We start from the raw sequence: 16,466 nt of genomic DNA on the forward strand, positions 1-16,466 counted from the left end.
ACCATCTTCTTCCCCACCTAATATTCCTTCTCAACCTGTCTCTCCCTCTCCATCTGTGCCTACAAATCACCATGTACATCAACCTGTACATCAACCTGTACATCAACCTGTCCATCAACCTGTCCACCAACCTATCCCTCAACCTTCATTTGTTTCTAATCTGCATCCCATGGTTACTAGATCCAAAAATGGTATTCATACACCTAGAGTATTCACAGCTACCAAACATCCTCTTCCTTCATCCACATATTACATTCCTCATACCTACCTTCAAGCCTCTAAGTTTGAAAATTGGAGAATGGGCATGCAACATGAATTCAATGCTCTTTTATCCACTGGCACTTGGACACTTGTTCCTTCTTCACCCTCTCAAAATGTAGTTGGATGCAAGTGGGTCTTTCGCATCAAAAAGAATCCTGATGGATCCATTGAGCGATACAAAGCACGACTTGTGAAGGAAGATTTTTGAAAAACAAGTTCATTTGAGCAACATCAACAACATGCAATTAACAATTAAAAGGCGGAATCATGTTTATATGCACTCAAAAACAAAACTTAACCCATGAACTTCAAAGCCTAGTAGATAGGTGAACCAAGACTCAACTCAAAATAAAGTGAGTTGAGAAATCAATACCTTTGTAGATTCCTCTTTGCATAAGCAAAGGCTAATCACTCAAAGAGAGGACTTTCATTCCTTGCATCTTAGATCCATGGATTTGGATGGATGAAAAGGTTTCTCCAAGTTCCCAAAATTGAGAACCTCTAAGTCTCCACACCAAGGTAAGATTGGAGAAGAAATGAGTGACCTTGAGGAAGTAAGATTGCTAGATATTTTCCTCAAGGGTGGCCGGCCATTTCTAGAGAGAAAGGAGAGTTTGTGTTTCTCCAATTTCCCCAAAAACAACCCTCAATGAATTTTGGCTATAAAGTCACACTTATACCTTAATTCATTTGAGTGGCAAACTTGTAAATAAGTCCAAAACCCACTCTTTCTCTAAATGGCCGACCTTAGGGTATTCATTGGGCTATTTGGGCCTTTGTGAATCATTATTCATTAAGTTGTCACACAACTTAAGTCAATGGACTTGACGTTCGAAGCCCATTGGGCCTTAAGGTCCAAAACTATCCCGAGGTCTTTTAACGAACTTATTCGTTTGATTAATAATCATATTAATTAATCATTGCCATAAATAATTAAACCATTTAATTATTCTTACTCATCTCCGTTGAATCTTCAATCTCTACCTTACACGGTGTACGATCCATTAGGTTCCTTTTAGCGAGGCAGTGAGCGATTCAAACTCTTTCAAATCGATTGTGAATTGAAACTTACTTTCAATTCTCCCGTTAGTGATAATACACTTTTAGGGCTTCCACAAACCATGGTTGACGCCTAGCAGCATGTCATGGTTACCCAAGCTAATCAGAAGAGGTGGAGAACCTATTCAGTTTTAGGATTACAAATGCAATACGGTCTTTCTCTAATACAATACTCTTGACCACATTGTTTGGTTTGATAGTTTATTCATGTCTACTATCCAATGTGAGTCTTGTGCTTATATGATTACCTTGAATGTGATTTGGAACACATTCCTAAATCTCATTCATACTTTGGCCAAAGATTCTTAATCATATCATAGAGTATTCTCCCTCAAACAGTTTGAAGGTTAGAGATCCCTTGTTGCGCATTCACTTGCCTCCATGGCTAAGTGGCTTAACCCCAACGATGCCGTGGACACCCTCCTGATGGAGTGACTTTGACATAATCAAAGATTAAGGACCTAACCACAAGACAACTGTGATGCCTCAGGTCAAAAGACTAATTTGCATTATCCCAACCATGAGTTCTCATGTGACATGAATATGAGAACTCTTCGTTGATCGTGTTCAGTGAACTCATTCTCTATTGAGCACCTACATGCTTGTCTTGGTGTCACTCACACCAATGACTCGAGACTAGTCACTCTCCCTGAGAGAAGACATAGCACGTACTGATCTTAACGGACTGTCAATGCCCAATTGACAATCCTATGATCAGGAACGTTTAGGATGTGTCAACGAAAGAATGGTCTCATGAATCTAACTTCTTTAGATCGCATTCTTCCAATCACATATTCCTTGGACTTATCGTTTAAGCATATAACATATATATGAGACGGCTCAAACAATAATGTTTGCCCTTAATATTAAACTAGATTAGTTTAACATGTGAAATGTCCATAAAGTATCATCATATGATTGGTTTTAGGGCACATTTCCAACAATCTCCCACTTGCACTAGAGCCAATCAGCTTAGTCATCAGTGATGATACCTCTTCTGTAGTCATTTCATAAATGGCTGAGTAGTAGGCCTAGACAATGGATATCTATATGTTATCCATAGAAGCAACCTTGAGAATAACGACGTCACCATTATACATGATTCTCAATCATGTGGTTCAGTCTCTCATTTGAGTTCGGACCTTGATGAGACCTTGATTCCCTGGCTTGAGCTATCGCCCCATTAGTGTCATACACTTTCTGGTTGGAACCGAATGGAGAGTTCATAAATGAACTTTCCCATCCAAACAACAATGTTGTAAGCTTCTATATGGCAATATATTTTGCATACATGATGGAACACATTAAAGTCATTACTTTTAACGTTTCCACCCAAATATCTCTTTAGTCATAATAAAGAGATATCTCATTATCACTTCATTCATAATGAAGAGATATTCTATGATGGATTAGATTCATAATCTAATACATTTACGCTTCCATTACGTTACTCTAATTCTTTCTCATTCTTGAGGAATCCATCCTTAGTATTTCTTAAATACCTAAGGATTCACTTGACAGTTGCCATGGTTCTGATCCTGGGCTTGCACTGATATCATCTTGTAGCGTTCTAGGTACAACTTATATCAATGTTTTCATACAATATGAAATACATAAATCATCTTTCTGCGTATGCATAAAGGATTCTATTTACGCATTATTTCTTTGGGAGTCAAAGGGTACATTCCCTTTGAGAAGAACAACTTCCTAGTCTTACTAGAATTGTCATTCTAATTTAAGTTTATCATCATATGAGAAACTTCCTAGCATCTCTTGTCTATTTTAGGGATTGATATAATCCAATTATATCTTGAAATCTATCATTATAGATTTCCATCCCATGTATATAGACTATGTCTCCCATATACATTCTATCATTATAGAATGTTTAAAGTCATAACTTTAACGATGAAGAATTCCTTTCATTTTCAAAATTAATATATATCATGTATATATATATATATATATATATTCAATTTTAGGAATATGATTAACTCCCACTAATCTTTTGTAAACCTAGTAAACAAAAGATTCATTTACATCTTTATGAGAAATCAAACGATTTGATCCTTTTTCTCATAAGATGCTTATAGCTCCCACTAACTTGCTGAGATTCATGATGGATGGATCTCTACAACTTATATGTCTTGTGATTCTTAGTTTTAGACATATATTATCAAGACTATCTTGATAATGGTTTCGGAAACCCATATTATGTCCAAACATTGAATCACCATTTAGTTGTTTCTAGCAATCTTCGAATTAATTGAAACTAAGACTATGTCAAAGACGTTTTCTTCAAAGTCAACCATTTTCTTTGAGTGTAGTCACCTTAAGCTACCAATTAGCTGTGAAGGTTTCATTATTTCGGGTCAAATGGTACTTTACCATTTCCTTGAGTATATATTGTATATACACTCAATGTAGTCATATGGATTTACATTCTTATTTCTTTCGAATTAAGAGGTGCAACTCTATGACATAGTCATAAAGTTCAAACCATTCAACTGAGACAGTTTATAAATCCTTCTGGACTACCTTGGAGCTTGTGGTATAGGAACTAGGTTGTCTTAGAAGTATATATCATATATATATGGGTAATTGATAATGTCCAACGAACTAAATCTTATTCATGTTCGTTCTTCTCCTAATGGAGAAATTCATTATCTTACGATGCTACCTTCCTTGATATCTTTCAAGGAAATTAATCTAATGTGTTACTTTTTCCTTGGATCAAATCTAAGGAGGTAAATACTTTAGACGTCTTACTCATCTACTTACATTTCTTGAATTCTTTGAAACCTTTTGCAAAGTATTCGGACTTGTGTTTATTCAAAATAAACTATAGTCCAACCGAGAGTGATCTTCGGTGAATGTCATACAACATGAGTAGTATTATGTTGTGGACAAGTGCCACTAACATCTAAGTGAATTAACCTCAACAACTTTGTGATTCTTTCTTCTTTCCAAAAGAATAAAGATTCGAACATTTCGCCTCTATACAATTTTAACAAGAAGGTATTGGATCCGGATCTAACGATCCAAAGCATCCATCTATGACCAACTCGTAACTTATGTTTTAGAGGTATCACAACTCAGTTGGGATTAGTCACTACCTTGCAACCTTTTGGGTTTTAAGCATCATCGTATTCTAAACAGTTAAACTATCACATCATCTCTACTATAGAGACAACCAATTAAATTACAATAATCTAATTATTGATTAATAAAGAACAATGTTTTGTCAAACAAAACATTCATCCATCTCTACTATAGTGACGGATTTAAGTTCCTTAAAATTGGAATGTAAAGACAATCTTTAGTATTTTCCAATTTCTTTGGTAGTTCATATGAGGAAGTAAGTACAATCCGCTTTCGCAGAGATCTATATTTTATTCACTTTCCGAATGTGAAGTACTTTCTCTTCTCTCATTAATCTTCTACTTTTTATTAGCACACTTTTACAACAATTGTAAAACATAGTTACTAATACGGAATCAAGCATTCTAGTAGAAGAACCAACTGTTTTGAACTATTTCAAGAACATATTACAACACCTTCGAAAGGTGTGTTCTTGACACTTGCAAGACATTTCTTGCAAATACCCCTTCCAATGTCCATCCTTTCATAAAGAAAGTTTGTTCCCTTGGAGTTATTTTGCCTTCTTCATTTGACTTCTCCTTTGACTACAATAGTCATGGTCCCTAAACTCCCACTATCTCTCTTGAAACTTATTTCAATTGTGTTATACACATCAAACAAATTTGGAGAGTGTGTGGTTTTTGTTCACTATATAGTTTACAATAAACTTAGTGAACCATTAGGATAGGGACACAAAAGTGAAGTCCTTGCCTAATTTCCGTCTCGTTAAGTGGTTTAACACTTCAACACTCAATGATTCAAAATCATCATAAGTCCATGTTGATGGACTATTTTTGTCAACCAACCATTATGTTCTAAACATAATTACAAACTTTCAAGAGTTGTTCAAGGCAACTCTCATTTCTTCATACAACAATTTGTATTTGAAGAATTATGACATTAAAAGTGTTGTCCTTCTCATGTTAGACTTATCTAACATATTCTTCCAATGATACATTATCAATAGGAAGATTGTGAGGATGAGACTACTTAGTTACATCTACAAGCCATTAAAGACAATCTATAGGATTGTAGAACTAAGTCCGGAAATTAAAGCATTCGGCTTTTCTTTGTCAAGTTTTGGATAGCGTTTGCAAATATATTGGTAAACAAATACATAACGAATATAAATTGATTGATTTTAAGCCATTTGATTCGGGTCTTTAAATCAAATAGCACCACCCACTATTTTTGGCAAATTCCATATCCCTCATCGGAATTCGAGAGTTTTGGAGGAAACTCTTAGTAGGGTATGGGAGGCTCACTATTACCAAGCCCACCTCACGATGATACGATATTGGCTAGCATTAATAATAATGAGAGAGTACGCTTACTCATTTGCATCTCTTGCAAGTACCCATCTTATTTGGCCTCTAGAGAATGTTGCCTCACAATGATATGATATCGGCGCCATTGCACTTAGTTAAGTTATTCCCACCATGCTTAGTTCATGAAGGGGTTCAAGAATAGCCTCACAATGATATGATATTGGCCATCCTCGTTGCCTACACTCACCTCATCATATGCGTATAGACTCCTCCTGAGTGTAAGCATGCACTTTGTACTCCCCCATGATAGGGTGAAGCCGGTGTACAAGTCACAAACGATTGGAGCCTACCACGGTGGAAGGCCACGAAGAGATATTCAAAGCATCTCTCGCTTATCAACTTAATAATGGTTTGGTTGAGGGTTTTAGGTCTCATCACATAAATATTCATTTTAATCTAATTAAAACAATTTTGATCCTATTACAACTTTTGGTCCATTTGATTGATTTAGTTGTATATAATACTCCCACTAAGCTTTTAAAACGGTTTTTAAAGCAAGAGTATATGATACTACTAACATAAGGTTTGCATTCATTGATGGACTATATAGTTGCCTTAGGGCCTTAGGATGACTATGAACCTTTGATTCGATTCAACACGAGCCTAGTGTTGAATCTCGGTCTAAGGATGGTGATTGATTTTAGTTACGCGTTTAATCACATTAAGGCGTGTTGTCTTATTGGGCGTTGGACCCAACTACTCCAATTTCATGCATATCGAATAAAACAAGAAAGGAGTACTTCAAAGTAAATAAGAGCTTATGCTCTTTTACAACAATTGATCAAATCAAATTACTTTAAAGTAAAGAAGAGCTTATGCTCTTTTACAACAATTGATCATATCAAATTACAACCAAAATTTAATCTACACATTCCCATGGTTCAAACAAATTTGAAACGGCCTTTCACATAGCTCAATTATAGTAGGTTTAGGTTCATAATCACCCTTTCTTTAATTAATTAACGCTTTAACTAATGAAACTTGAATGCAACATTTTCATTTGGTTTTTGTATCCATAGAATTGATTTAAATGGAGCTAAATGAAATGAAAATCCAATTCTCATTTAAAGAGACAAAACAATTTTGTTCTCTACCTAATTTGGGCCAAAATGCTATGACCTCAACTTTTGGGCCATTTTGCAAAACTTAAACTTTTGGGGTCACTTTGTAAAAACATAAAAGTCCACTACTTCATGTAATTACAATTAGAACCCAAAAATTTCCACAAAAGCTAAAACTTCATTAAAGGAGCAAAACAATTTGTCATTTTAGTGATTTTGGACCTTTACGTAAAAACGTAAACTTTTGGGTCAAACTACAAATACACAAAAGTATCAAAACTTTATGTAATTGCATAAAAGCCCCACAAGGATCCTAATTGAGTAGGGTGGCCGGCCATTGAAGCAAAGTATATAAAAAATTTCAAAGTTTTGTAAGTGGGGTGTGTGAAATGGAATAAATCATTACACACCTACCCACTAAAATTTCTTTAATTTTTCAAAACAAATATCTAAGATATTTAAACATAAGAAATATTTCAAAACAAAAACTTTATGAAATAAATCAAAACTTTGAATCAAAACACCAAACCTTTTGTTCTTGGCAAGAACATATCAAGAACAATGAAGAACATCCATGAAAACCCATAAGAGCTCCATGAATATTCTTCACCCAAAAACATACCAAAACCACTCAAACTTAAGGGAAATAACATACAACCATACTAGGGTACATAGGGGTTCCAAAAGTCACTTTAAAACACTTTTAACAAGTCAAACAAGAACCCAAAAATCCACCCTTTGGATTTGGCCGAATTTCCCCAAAAACATGGCACCAAATTTTAGCTCCAAAATTCATGCTCATATGAACTACATCTACAACATTTGAGATGGCAAATTTTCTAACAAAATTTACATTCAAAGAAGCAAGAATAAAGCTTGTAACAATTACAACATTCAAATCACAAACTATGAACTACAAAACCTAAAAGGATTCACCAACTACTAGACTTAGGCTCTTGATACCACTTGAAGGAAGATTTTTGAAAAACAAGTTCATTTGAGCAACATCAACAACATGCAATTAACAATTAAAAGGCGGAATCATGTTTATATGCACTCAAAAACAAAACTTAACCCATGAACTTCAAAGCCTAGTAGATAGGTGAACCAAGACTCAACTTAAAACAAAGTGAGTTGAGAAATCAATACCTTTGTAGATTCCTCTTTGCATAAGCAAAGGCTAATCACCCAAAGAGAGGGCCTTCATTCCTTGCATCTTAGATCCATGGATTTGGATGGATGAAAATGTTTCTCCAAGTTCCCAAAATTGAGAACCTCTAAGTCTCCACACCAAGGTAAGATTGGAGAAGAAATAAGTGACCTTGAGGAAGTAAGATTGCTAGATATTTTCCTCAAGGGTGGCCGGCCATTTCTAGAGAGAAAGGAGAGTTTGTGTTTCTCCAATTTCCCCAAAAACAACCCTCAATGAATTTTGGCTATAAAGTCACGCTTATACCTTAATTCATTTGAGTGGCAAACTTGTAAATAAGTCCAAAACCCACTCTTTCTCTAAATGGCCGGCCTTAGGGTATTCATTGGGCTATTTGGGCCTTTGTGAATCATTATTCATTAAGTTGTCACACAACTTAAGTCAATGGACTTGACGTTCGAAGCCCATTGGGCCTTAAGGTCCAAAACTATCCCGATGTCTTTTAACGAACTTATTCGTTTGATTAATAATCATATTAATTAATCCTTGCCATAAATAATTAAACCATTTAATTATTCTTACTCATCTCCGTTGAATCTTCAATCTCTACCTTACACGGTGTACGATCCATTAGATTCCTTTTAGCGAGGCAGTGGGCGATTCAAACTCTTTCAAATCGATTGTGAATTGAAACTTACTTTCAATTCTCTCGTTAGTGATAATACACTTTTAGGGCTTCCACAAACCATGGTTGACGCCTAGCAGCATGTCATGGTTACCCAAGCTAATCAGAAGAGGTGGAGAACCTATTCAGTTTTAGGATTACAAATGCAATACGGTCTTTCTCTAATACAATACTCTTGACCACATTGTTTGGTTTGATAGTTTATTCATGTCTACTATCCAATGTGAGTCTTGTGCTTATATGATTACCTTGAATGTGATTTGGAACACATTCCTAAATCTCATTCATACTTTGGCCAAAGATTCTTAATCATATCATAGAGTATTCTTCCTCAAACAGTTTGAAGGTTAGAGATCCCTTGTTGCGCATTCACTTGCCTCCATGGCTAAGTGGCTTAACCCCAACGATGTCGTGGACACCCTCCTGATGGAGTGACTTTGACATAATCAAAGATTAAGGACCTAACCACAAGACAACTGTGATGCCTCAGGTCAAAAGACTAATTTGCATTATCCCAACCATGAGTTCTCATGTGACATGAATATGAGAACTCTTCGTTGATCGTGTTCAGTGAACTCATTCTCTATTGAGCACCTACATGCTTGTCTTGGTGTCACTCACACCAATGACTCGAGACTAGTCACTCTCCCTGAGAGAAGACATAGCTCGTACTGATCTTAATGGACTGTCAATGCCCAATTGACAATCCTATGATCAGGAACGTTTAGGATGTGTCAACGAAAGAATGGTCTCATGAATCTAACTTCTTTAGATCGCATTCTTCCAATCACATATTCCTTGGACTTATCGTTTAAGCATATAACATTTATATGAGACGGCTCAAACAATAATGTTTGCCCTTAATATTAAACTAGATTAGTTTAACATGTGAAATGTCCATAAAGTATCATCATATGATTGGTTTTAGGGCACATTTCCAACAACTTGTTGCTAAGGGATTTCACCAAAAGGAAGGTCTTGACTATACAGAAACCTTCAGTCCAGTTGCAAAGCCAGTTACTATCAGACTGTTGTTATCCTTTGCTGTCCAATTTAATTGGTCTCTCAAACAACTGGACATAAGCAATGCTTTTCTGCACAGTGACTTAAAAGAAGATGTGTTCATGGTTCAACCCCCTGGGTTTCAAGATCCCAGCAAGCCTACTCATGTGTGCAAGCTTAGAAAATCTCTCTACGGCCTTAAACAGGCTCCTAGAGCTTGGTTTGACAAATTATTTCAAGCTCTTCAATCTATGGGCTTTAGTCAATCATCATCTGATGCATCCCTATTTATTCTTCGTGCTCTAACTCTGGTTATAGTACTTGTCTATGTTGATGATATTCTGGTCAGTGGTCCTGATGCTCACATCTGCAATCAGTTCATAGCTCAATTGAGCACTTTGTTTCCTGTTAAAGATCTAGGTCCCTTGCATTACTTTCTGGGTCTAGAAGTTCATCAAACAAAAGCTGCTATGATTCTTCACCAAAACAAGTATTTGCTTGATCTGCTGCAGAAAACACATATGACTGGTGCAAAGCCTTGTTCCATTCCACTCAGCTCTACCAAATTAGATCATAGTGGGGACTTAATTGCTGATCCCACTGAATACAGATCACTTGTTGGTGCTCTTCAATACTTAACTTGGACACGGCCTGACATTTCTTTTGCAGTCAACCAAATCTGTCAGTTTATGCATACACCTACTGTTCTTCACATGCAAGCAGCAAAACGTATATTGAGATTTCTCAAAGGAACTATCACTCATGGTCTTTTGTTTAAGAAAAGTGATTTGCATCTGTCAGCCTATTCTGATGCCGATTGGGCTGGTTGTTCTTATGACAGAAGATCCACCAGTGGTTCATGTGTTTTTCTGGGCACCAACTTAATTAGCTGGAGTGCCAAGAAACAATCAACCGTAGCAAGATCATCTACTGAAGCTGAGTACCGTTCCTTGGCTCACACTGCTGCAGAAGTTACTTGGATTTGCAAAGTGCTCAAAGACTTTGGCTTTCCTCTCTCTCACAAACCTACTCTCTGGTGTGATAATATCTCTGCTTTATCTCTTGCTTCCAATCCTGTATTTCATGCTCGCACTAAGCATATAGAGATTGATTATCATTATATTCGTGAGTTAGTCCTTGCAAATCTGGTTGAAGTCAAGTATGTGTGCAGTCAGGATCAAATTGCAGATATCCACACCAAAGCCTTGTCTAAAAACCGGTTTCAGTTTTTGCAGTCCAAGCTTTCTCTTGGAATTCTTAATTCTTCCAAGTTTAGCTTGAGGGGGTGTAAAGATGAAGATGCTATATCATAACTAAAGTTGATTATATATTAGTTTGGTATAAGGTGTCATTCATGTAATTAGTTTATCTTATGTGGTAGCTTAGAATAGCTAAATGTAAATAGTCTAAAGACTATATATATGTAATTGTATTATTCTTTTGTGATCAATGAGAATACATAGATATCTTAATACTTAAGAAACCTCTCTTTCTCTCTCTTCTCTCTTCTTTCTTCTCTCTCTCTCGTTTGCAAGAACACATAACTTCTACACTAACTAGACCTGGCATTTTGGACTCAACCCGTTAATATTAGTATTTAGGTGGATGCTTAACGAGTTAGGTCACTAACCGGTGAACCTGTTAACAACCTGTTAAATAACGGATCACTTTGGGTCAACCCGTTAGCTGATGATGTTTTAGTAATTTCAGTCAAGGTTTAACAATAAAAAATAAACTCTATGCTAAAAAAAAAAGGGTTGTGATTTTCACACACCATTAACTACTTTTCCCACACCCCTTCCTATTTTTTAATACTTAATTGGTATCCTACCATTTAATCTTCCATATATACCCTTCCTACTTTTTAATGGTAATTAATAAAAGATTAAATAGGAAGGGGCCATATATGAAAGATTAAATAGTAGAATAACAATTAAGTATTAAAAAATATGGAAAGATGTGGGAAAGATAGTTAAGGGTGTGTGAAAATCACAACCCAAAAAAAAAATAATAATAATAATTGTTAACGGGTGTTAACAAGTGAAACGGATGACCCGTTAGCTTAAAGGGTCGAGTTCAAGTGACATGTTAGCTTAACGGGTTGGATTCGGATGATCCGTTAACTTAATGAATCAGATTCAACCTGACCCAAATCCAATAAACCCGATCCATTTACAGGTCTAATTCTAACCACGACGGTGTCGACTGACGGAAAGACACAGAAGGAGAAGCAGGAGATGAGCAGAGAGGATGGGGAAGAAGGAAAAGGAATCAGTATTTTTAGAAGCGTTTTAGGGGCACCAAAGCAGCAACACAGAGCTTTATGGGGAAGCTTTGGAGGTAATCGAGTTGTCGAGGTTGGAAGGAGGTGACGCTGGCGGCAACAGTGAAGAGAGAAGGGAGGGAGGGTTGGGTGGGCACAGAGGAGAGAATGGACGAAGGGCTGGGTGGGAGCGGGGGTTGAGGTAGGAGAGGCCCAGATTTTTTTTTAAATTTCTTTTAATATTCACGTGGCGTTCAGTCATTATTCACATGGATGCCATGTCATTAGTAAACGGTTGATTTAATAGCAAATTTAATGTACATACGAAAGTGCCCCAAAATTATGACTTCAGGTACCACTCTACGATAAAAAAAATTTCATGTACCAAATGTTGAAAATAAAAAAACTTTAAGATAGTAAATTGAGATTAACCATTTTAGTAAGTGTCTTATGATCTTAACTATATCAAAAGGTTCTCTTTACTATTTATTTATACTATTTTTTAATAAAAAGTGATTCACATGTTAGAGTGTCGTAACTTTATTAGAAAAATGATAAAAACGATATAATAATGATAAGTGTACCAAAAAGCAGACCAAGTGTGAATAATTAATTGCTTGAGTTGTCAGGGGAGAGTTGAGAGTGCCAGGGTTCGAAAACACTGCAGAATCTAGTAATCTACAGCTGTATTTTTTGGAATACATGCAATTTATCTCTCCCATAATTTATACAAAAGTTGAAAAATGTCGGAAGGGCTTTATTGGTTTACGAGCAACTAAATTTATAAATTAAATAATATATTACAATATAAACTGACTACGTTTATTAATATTTAATTATCAAATTTCATATCATTTAATTTGTTAAATTTTATTTATAAATTCAATCTCTTTAACTTTATTCTTTATTTATTACTCCAAATACCAATATGAAACGGATTACTCGCAGTTCCACGGTCCACTGCTTGTTTTCTTTTGTACTCAAAAGAGAAAGCAAACGAAAAAAATTAGTTCTTTATGTTTAACAAGAAAAAAAAAAAAATTTACTTTTTGGGATTTTGTACTCAAATTTTTATATTTTTTACGAGCGTTATTTTACTCTAAAGTTTAAATTAATGTCTTGTCACGAGAGTGAGAGAGTTTGAACACGAAAAACAATGAATTGAAAACAATATTTATTAAAACTAGACAATCTATCACTTGTATTAAAATGGCTAGAATTTCTCATAAGCTGAAATTCTTTTTTTTTTTTTTAGGTGAATATTGCTGAAGACCTTTTAGCAGGGAGATAAAACGTGCAACAACGCTCAAATCGGTTGCAACGAACATAAATATTGATCTGCTTGCTTTTGTAAACCCTAATTACAAAGCTTGAGCCTCGGACAGATAACAAAATCGAGAGCAATTTATCCACTCCATACAGACCTAACCTCGTCCTAGGCTAGTTCGTTAACAAAAATATTCCGGGAAAAACGCGAGCAAGCGCTTGCTTGCTCGCTAACCCATTGCCCATGTATTATATGCAATGACCAGAAAACTGGTAACGAGGGGCCAAATCCATTGCTCAGAAATCTTATTGCTGCCGTTCAAATTTTCACTAGGTCCCATTCCATTTTCATATGCTGTTGATGGACTGGAGATGCTTGCATTGCTCGCTGATAAGCTGTTGCATCATAAAACACTAAACCTTATTATATCATTACAAATCTAGATCACTAATAATGTCGTACCAAGTTTTAGAGAAAAACTTCGATAAGATTGAACAATCACTTTATCAACTTCAATAAAAAGCAAATGACCGGTTGTATTTGGGTCCTACATGGGCCCATTTTGGTGAAGCCCATGCAGAGGTTTGCTTCGTTTGTGTCTTGCAAAGAAGAATTAACTTATATTGAACCATTACATTGTGATGGTGAGGATCCGTTTGAATAGCACAATGCCACGTAGAATAAAATTAATAAGTGACATTGTATTATTACATCATAGTGTCACCGTAAAGATGTATCCAGTTCATCCAAGTTGCTCACCTTGCACAAACGGGGATGCGACATTGACTGCGACTGTCTCACTACTATTACACCACTTATTTAAGAGTTATGTTATTCATATTATGTTTTTGTATCACATTTTCATATCATTTTAGATGGTATTTGATGTGAAGAACCACATCATTTGAATTAATCGAATTTTTAAATTTAGTTCATTATTTAATAAACTAATAATTAAAAAAAAATTAGTTAATTAAATAATTATTGTAATATACGATGAGTCTTTCTCATTCTTTCTTTAGGTTTTGTAAAATTTTCAAATGATGTAGCTGTTCACATAAGATAGTATATAAATGTGATACAAAAATATGGTATGAATATCATTCTATTTATTTAATTTCCCGAAACGGCCAAACGCAGTTATCAAAATTCTAATTGAAAAAGCAATTAAAAAACAGAAATCTAACCATGCAACTGTAACAAGTTGAAGGAGTTACCTGGATGGGAGTTTGCACTTATCATGACCTGGATAGGAAGGAAAAAGTACAGTTTATGTGAAGATCGCAACGAATCAGAAAAATGGATTTTCAGCATCTAAATCCAGCAGGAACCCATCTATGATTTAACTTTTAATGTCCAATTAATTTTTTTTTCCCAAAGACTAAAAAAAGTGTAAATAATATTAGAACCTACTGGGATTCAGAGAAGTGAGTGCGGCAGTGTTATCAAAGTTGCAACTATCGTCGGTCATGCCGTGTTTCAGAAAGTAGTCGTTGAAAGCGTAGGAGGCAGCGTTCTGGATGTCGGTTGGGTCGTAGCAGGGCCCACCTTGCTGGATTGGGCTGCAGTCGGCCCCACCAGGCCCGCATGCCCAGTTCAGCGCCGTCAGCAGGGGGGCGTCCTCCGCGTTGTTCTTGGCCACGCACCACAGCTCCGTCGTAACCACGCCGTCCTTGGCCGTGGAAGGCATGATCAAAAGGCAGAAGAGGGCGAGTGAGAGGATGAAAGAGAAAGCGATGTTTTTGTGCATTTTGAGAGAGAGAGAGAGAGAGAGAAAGAGGTAATGAAATTGGCGTTTGCTTCTGGGTTTGGGAGAGACAGAGAAATCGAGAGAGGATCTGAGGAGGGGAATAATATTATAGCCGTTTGTTTTGGTAAGCTAATTTATTAATTGTGGAAGATGGGAGGCCGAACGGGGATGCAGAGGAAAATGACCGTTACTTGAGGAAGTAAAGGAAAGCAACTGAGCAAGTGACAGTGTGACTGTGTGAGATCGACAAGCACAACCCAGGGAGAATGCAATTACAGACTACACTATTACGTGTTAGAGGAGAGGTGGTCCTTTTGCAACTAATGTATACTTACATAATTATTCGATAAATATTTATCATGTGATGTCACAAATTACGAGCTACACGAGACTTTATCAGTAAAGACTTATGTAAATGTAATTGTTAGAAACTATTATTAGATACTAAGAAAATCTCAGGGTTAAGCTAAGTTGTCAAACAATAAAAATTTGGACATGTTTAGGCTTCCAAGATGAATAGTTTGGCATGCCTCGATTTTTGTGTAAGTGGCACCTTACCTCATTTTCTATATGTCGTTTGACGTGCCTCGTTCCATGTGTTGTTCTAGTTAGGCTTAAAAGTTGCCACGTGTTCTAATCAGATGTGGACGATGATACTTGTGTGTGATGCTTATGTAGCGTCTTGGTTTGACGTGCACAAGAACTTGTGTGTGCTTTTCGATTTTGTGTTATGCTTTTATCTGTCTTGATTATGAAATCAGTGATTTTAATATTATGCTGAAGACTATTTTTTATTTAAATTTGATGGTTTGTATTACTGTATTGAATATACAAAATACTTATAAATAATTAAAAATTGGATAAAGTACAAAAAAAATTATATCAACTATTAGTATCACGACACTTTCATACCTCATTTTTTAAAATTGACAATATCATACATCATCTTACGAATTTGTGACAATGTTAGACCTTAGTCAGTTTTTCTGTTAATTTTTCTATTAAAAAATTATTAAAAACTAAAAAAAATATTTAATATTTTTTAAATATTAAAATAATAAATAAAAGTAAAATATATATATATATATATACCTTAGTCGTCCCTTCCCCCCTCTCTCTTCCCCATCTTCATCTTCTTCCTGCTTAATCTTTAAAACAAAAAAAAAAAAAAACAAAACAAAAAAAAAATTTGAAAACCAAACCCCCTAACCCCACCCGCCCCCCCTCCCCACAACAGGAGAAGGAGGAAGAACTGAAGAAGAAGAAGGAGGAGGAAGAAGAGGAGGAAGAATAGGAGGAAGAAAAAAAAAAGGGAAACTGCAACCCAGAAGAAGGAAGAAGAAAAAGAAGAAGAAGGAGAAAGAGGAAGAAGAAGAAGGAGAAGAAGAAGGAGAAGGAGGAAGAGGAAGAAGAAAACACATCAACTCAACCCCCCCTCCCGGTCCGCCTGCGAAAGAAGAAGCAGAAGAAGAGGCGGAAAAAAAAAAAAAAAAAAAAAT

The 16,466-nt window shown here is 35.8% G+C and overlaps 1 protein-coding gene across 1 annotated transcript; it reads right to left on the reverse strand.

Annotated features, from left to right (window-relative positions):
- Positions 1 to 13,234: 13,234 nt before the first annotated feature.
- LOC137749152 (PLASMODESMATA CALLOSE-BINDING PROTEIN 5) lies at positions 13,235 to 15,226 on the reverse strand. The gene is made up of 3 exons (XM_068489266.2): positions 14,631 to 15,226; positions 14,435 to 14,462; positions 13,235 to 13,612 (listed from the first exon to the last, which is right to left on the reverse strand). The coding sequence occupies exons 1-3, from the start codon at positions 14,965 to 14,967 to the stop codon at positions 13,447 to 13,449; spliced, it is 531 nt and encodes a 176-aa protein (XP_068345367.2). The 5' UTR covers positions 14,968 to 15,226; the 3' UTR covers positions 13,235 to 13,446.
- Positions 15,227 to 16,466: the final 1,240 nt, after the last annotated feature.

Source organism: Pyrus communis, chromosome 17 (genome assembly GCF_041283825.1).
Source record: "Pyrus communis isolate YQ-2024b chromosome 17, ASM4128382v1, whole genome shotgun sequence".
Taxonomy (NCBI): domain Eukaryota; kingdom Viridiplantae; phylum Streptophyta; class Magnoliopsida; order Rosales; family Rosaceae; genus Pyrus; species Pyrus communis.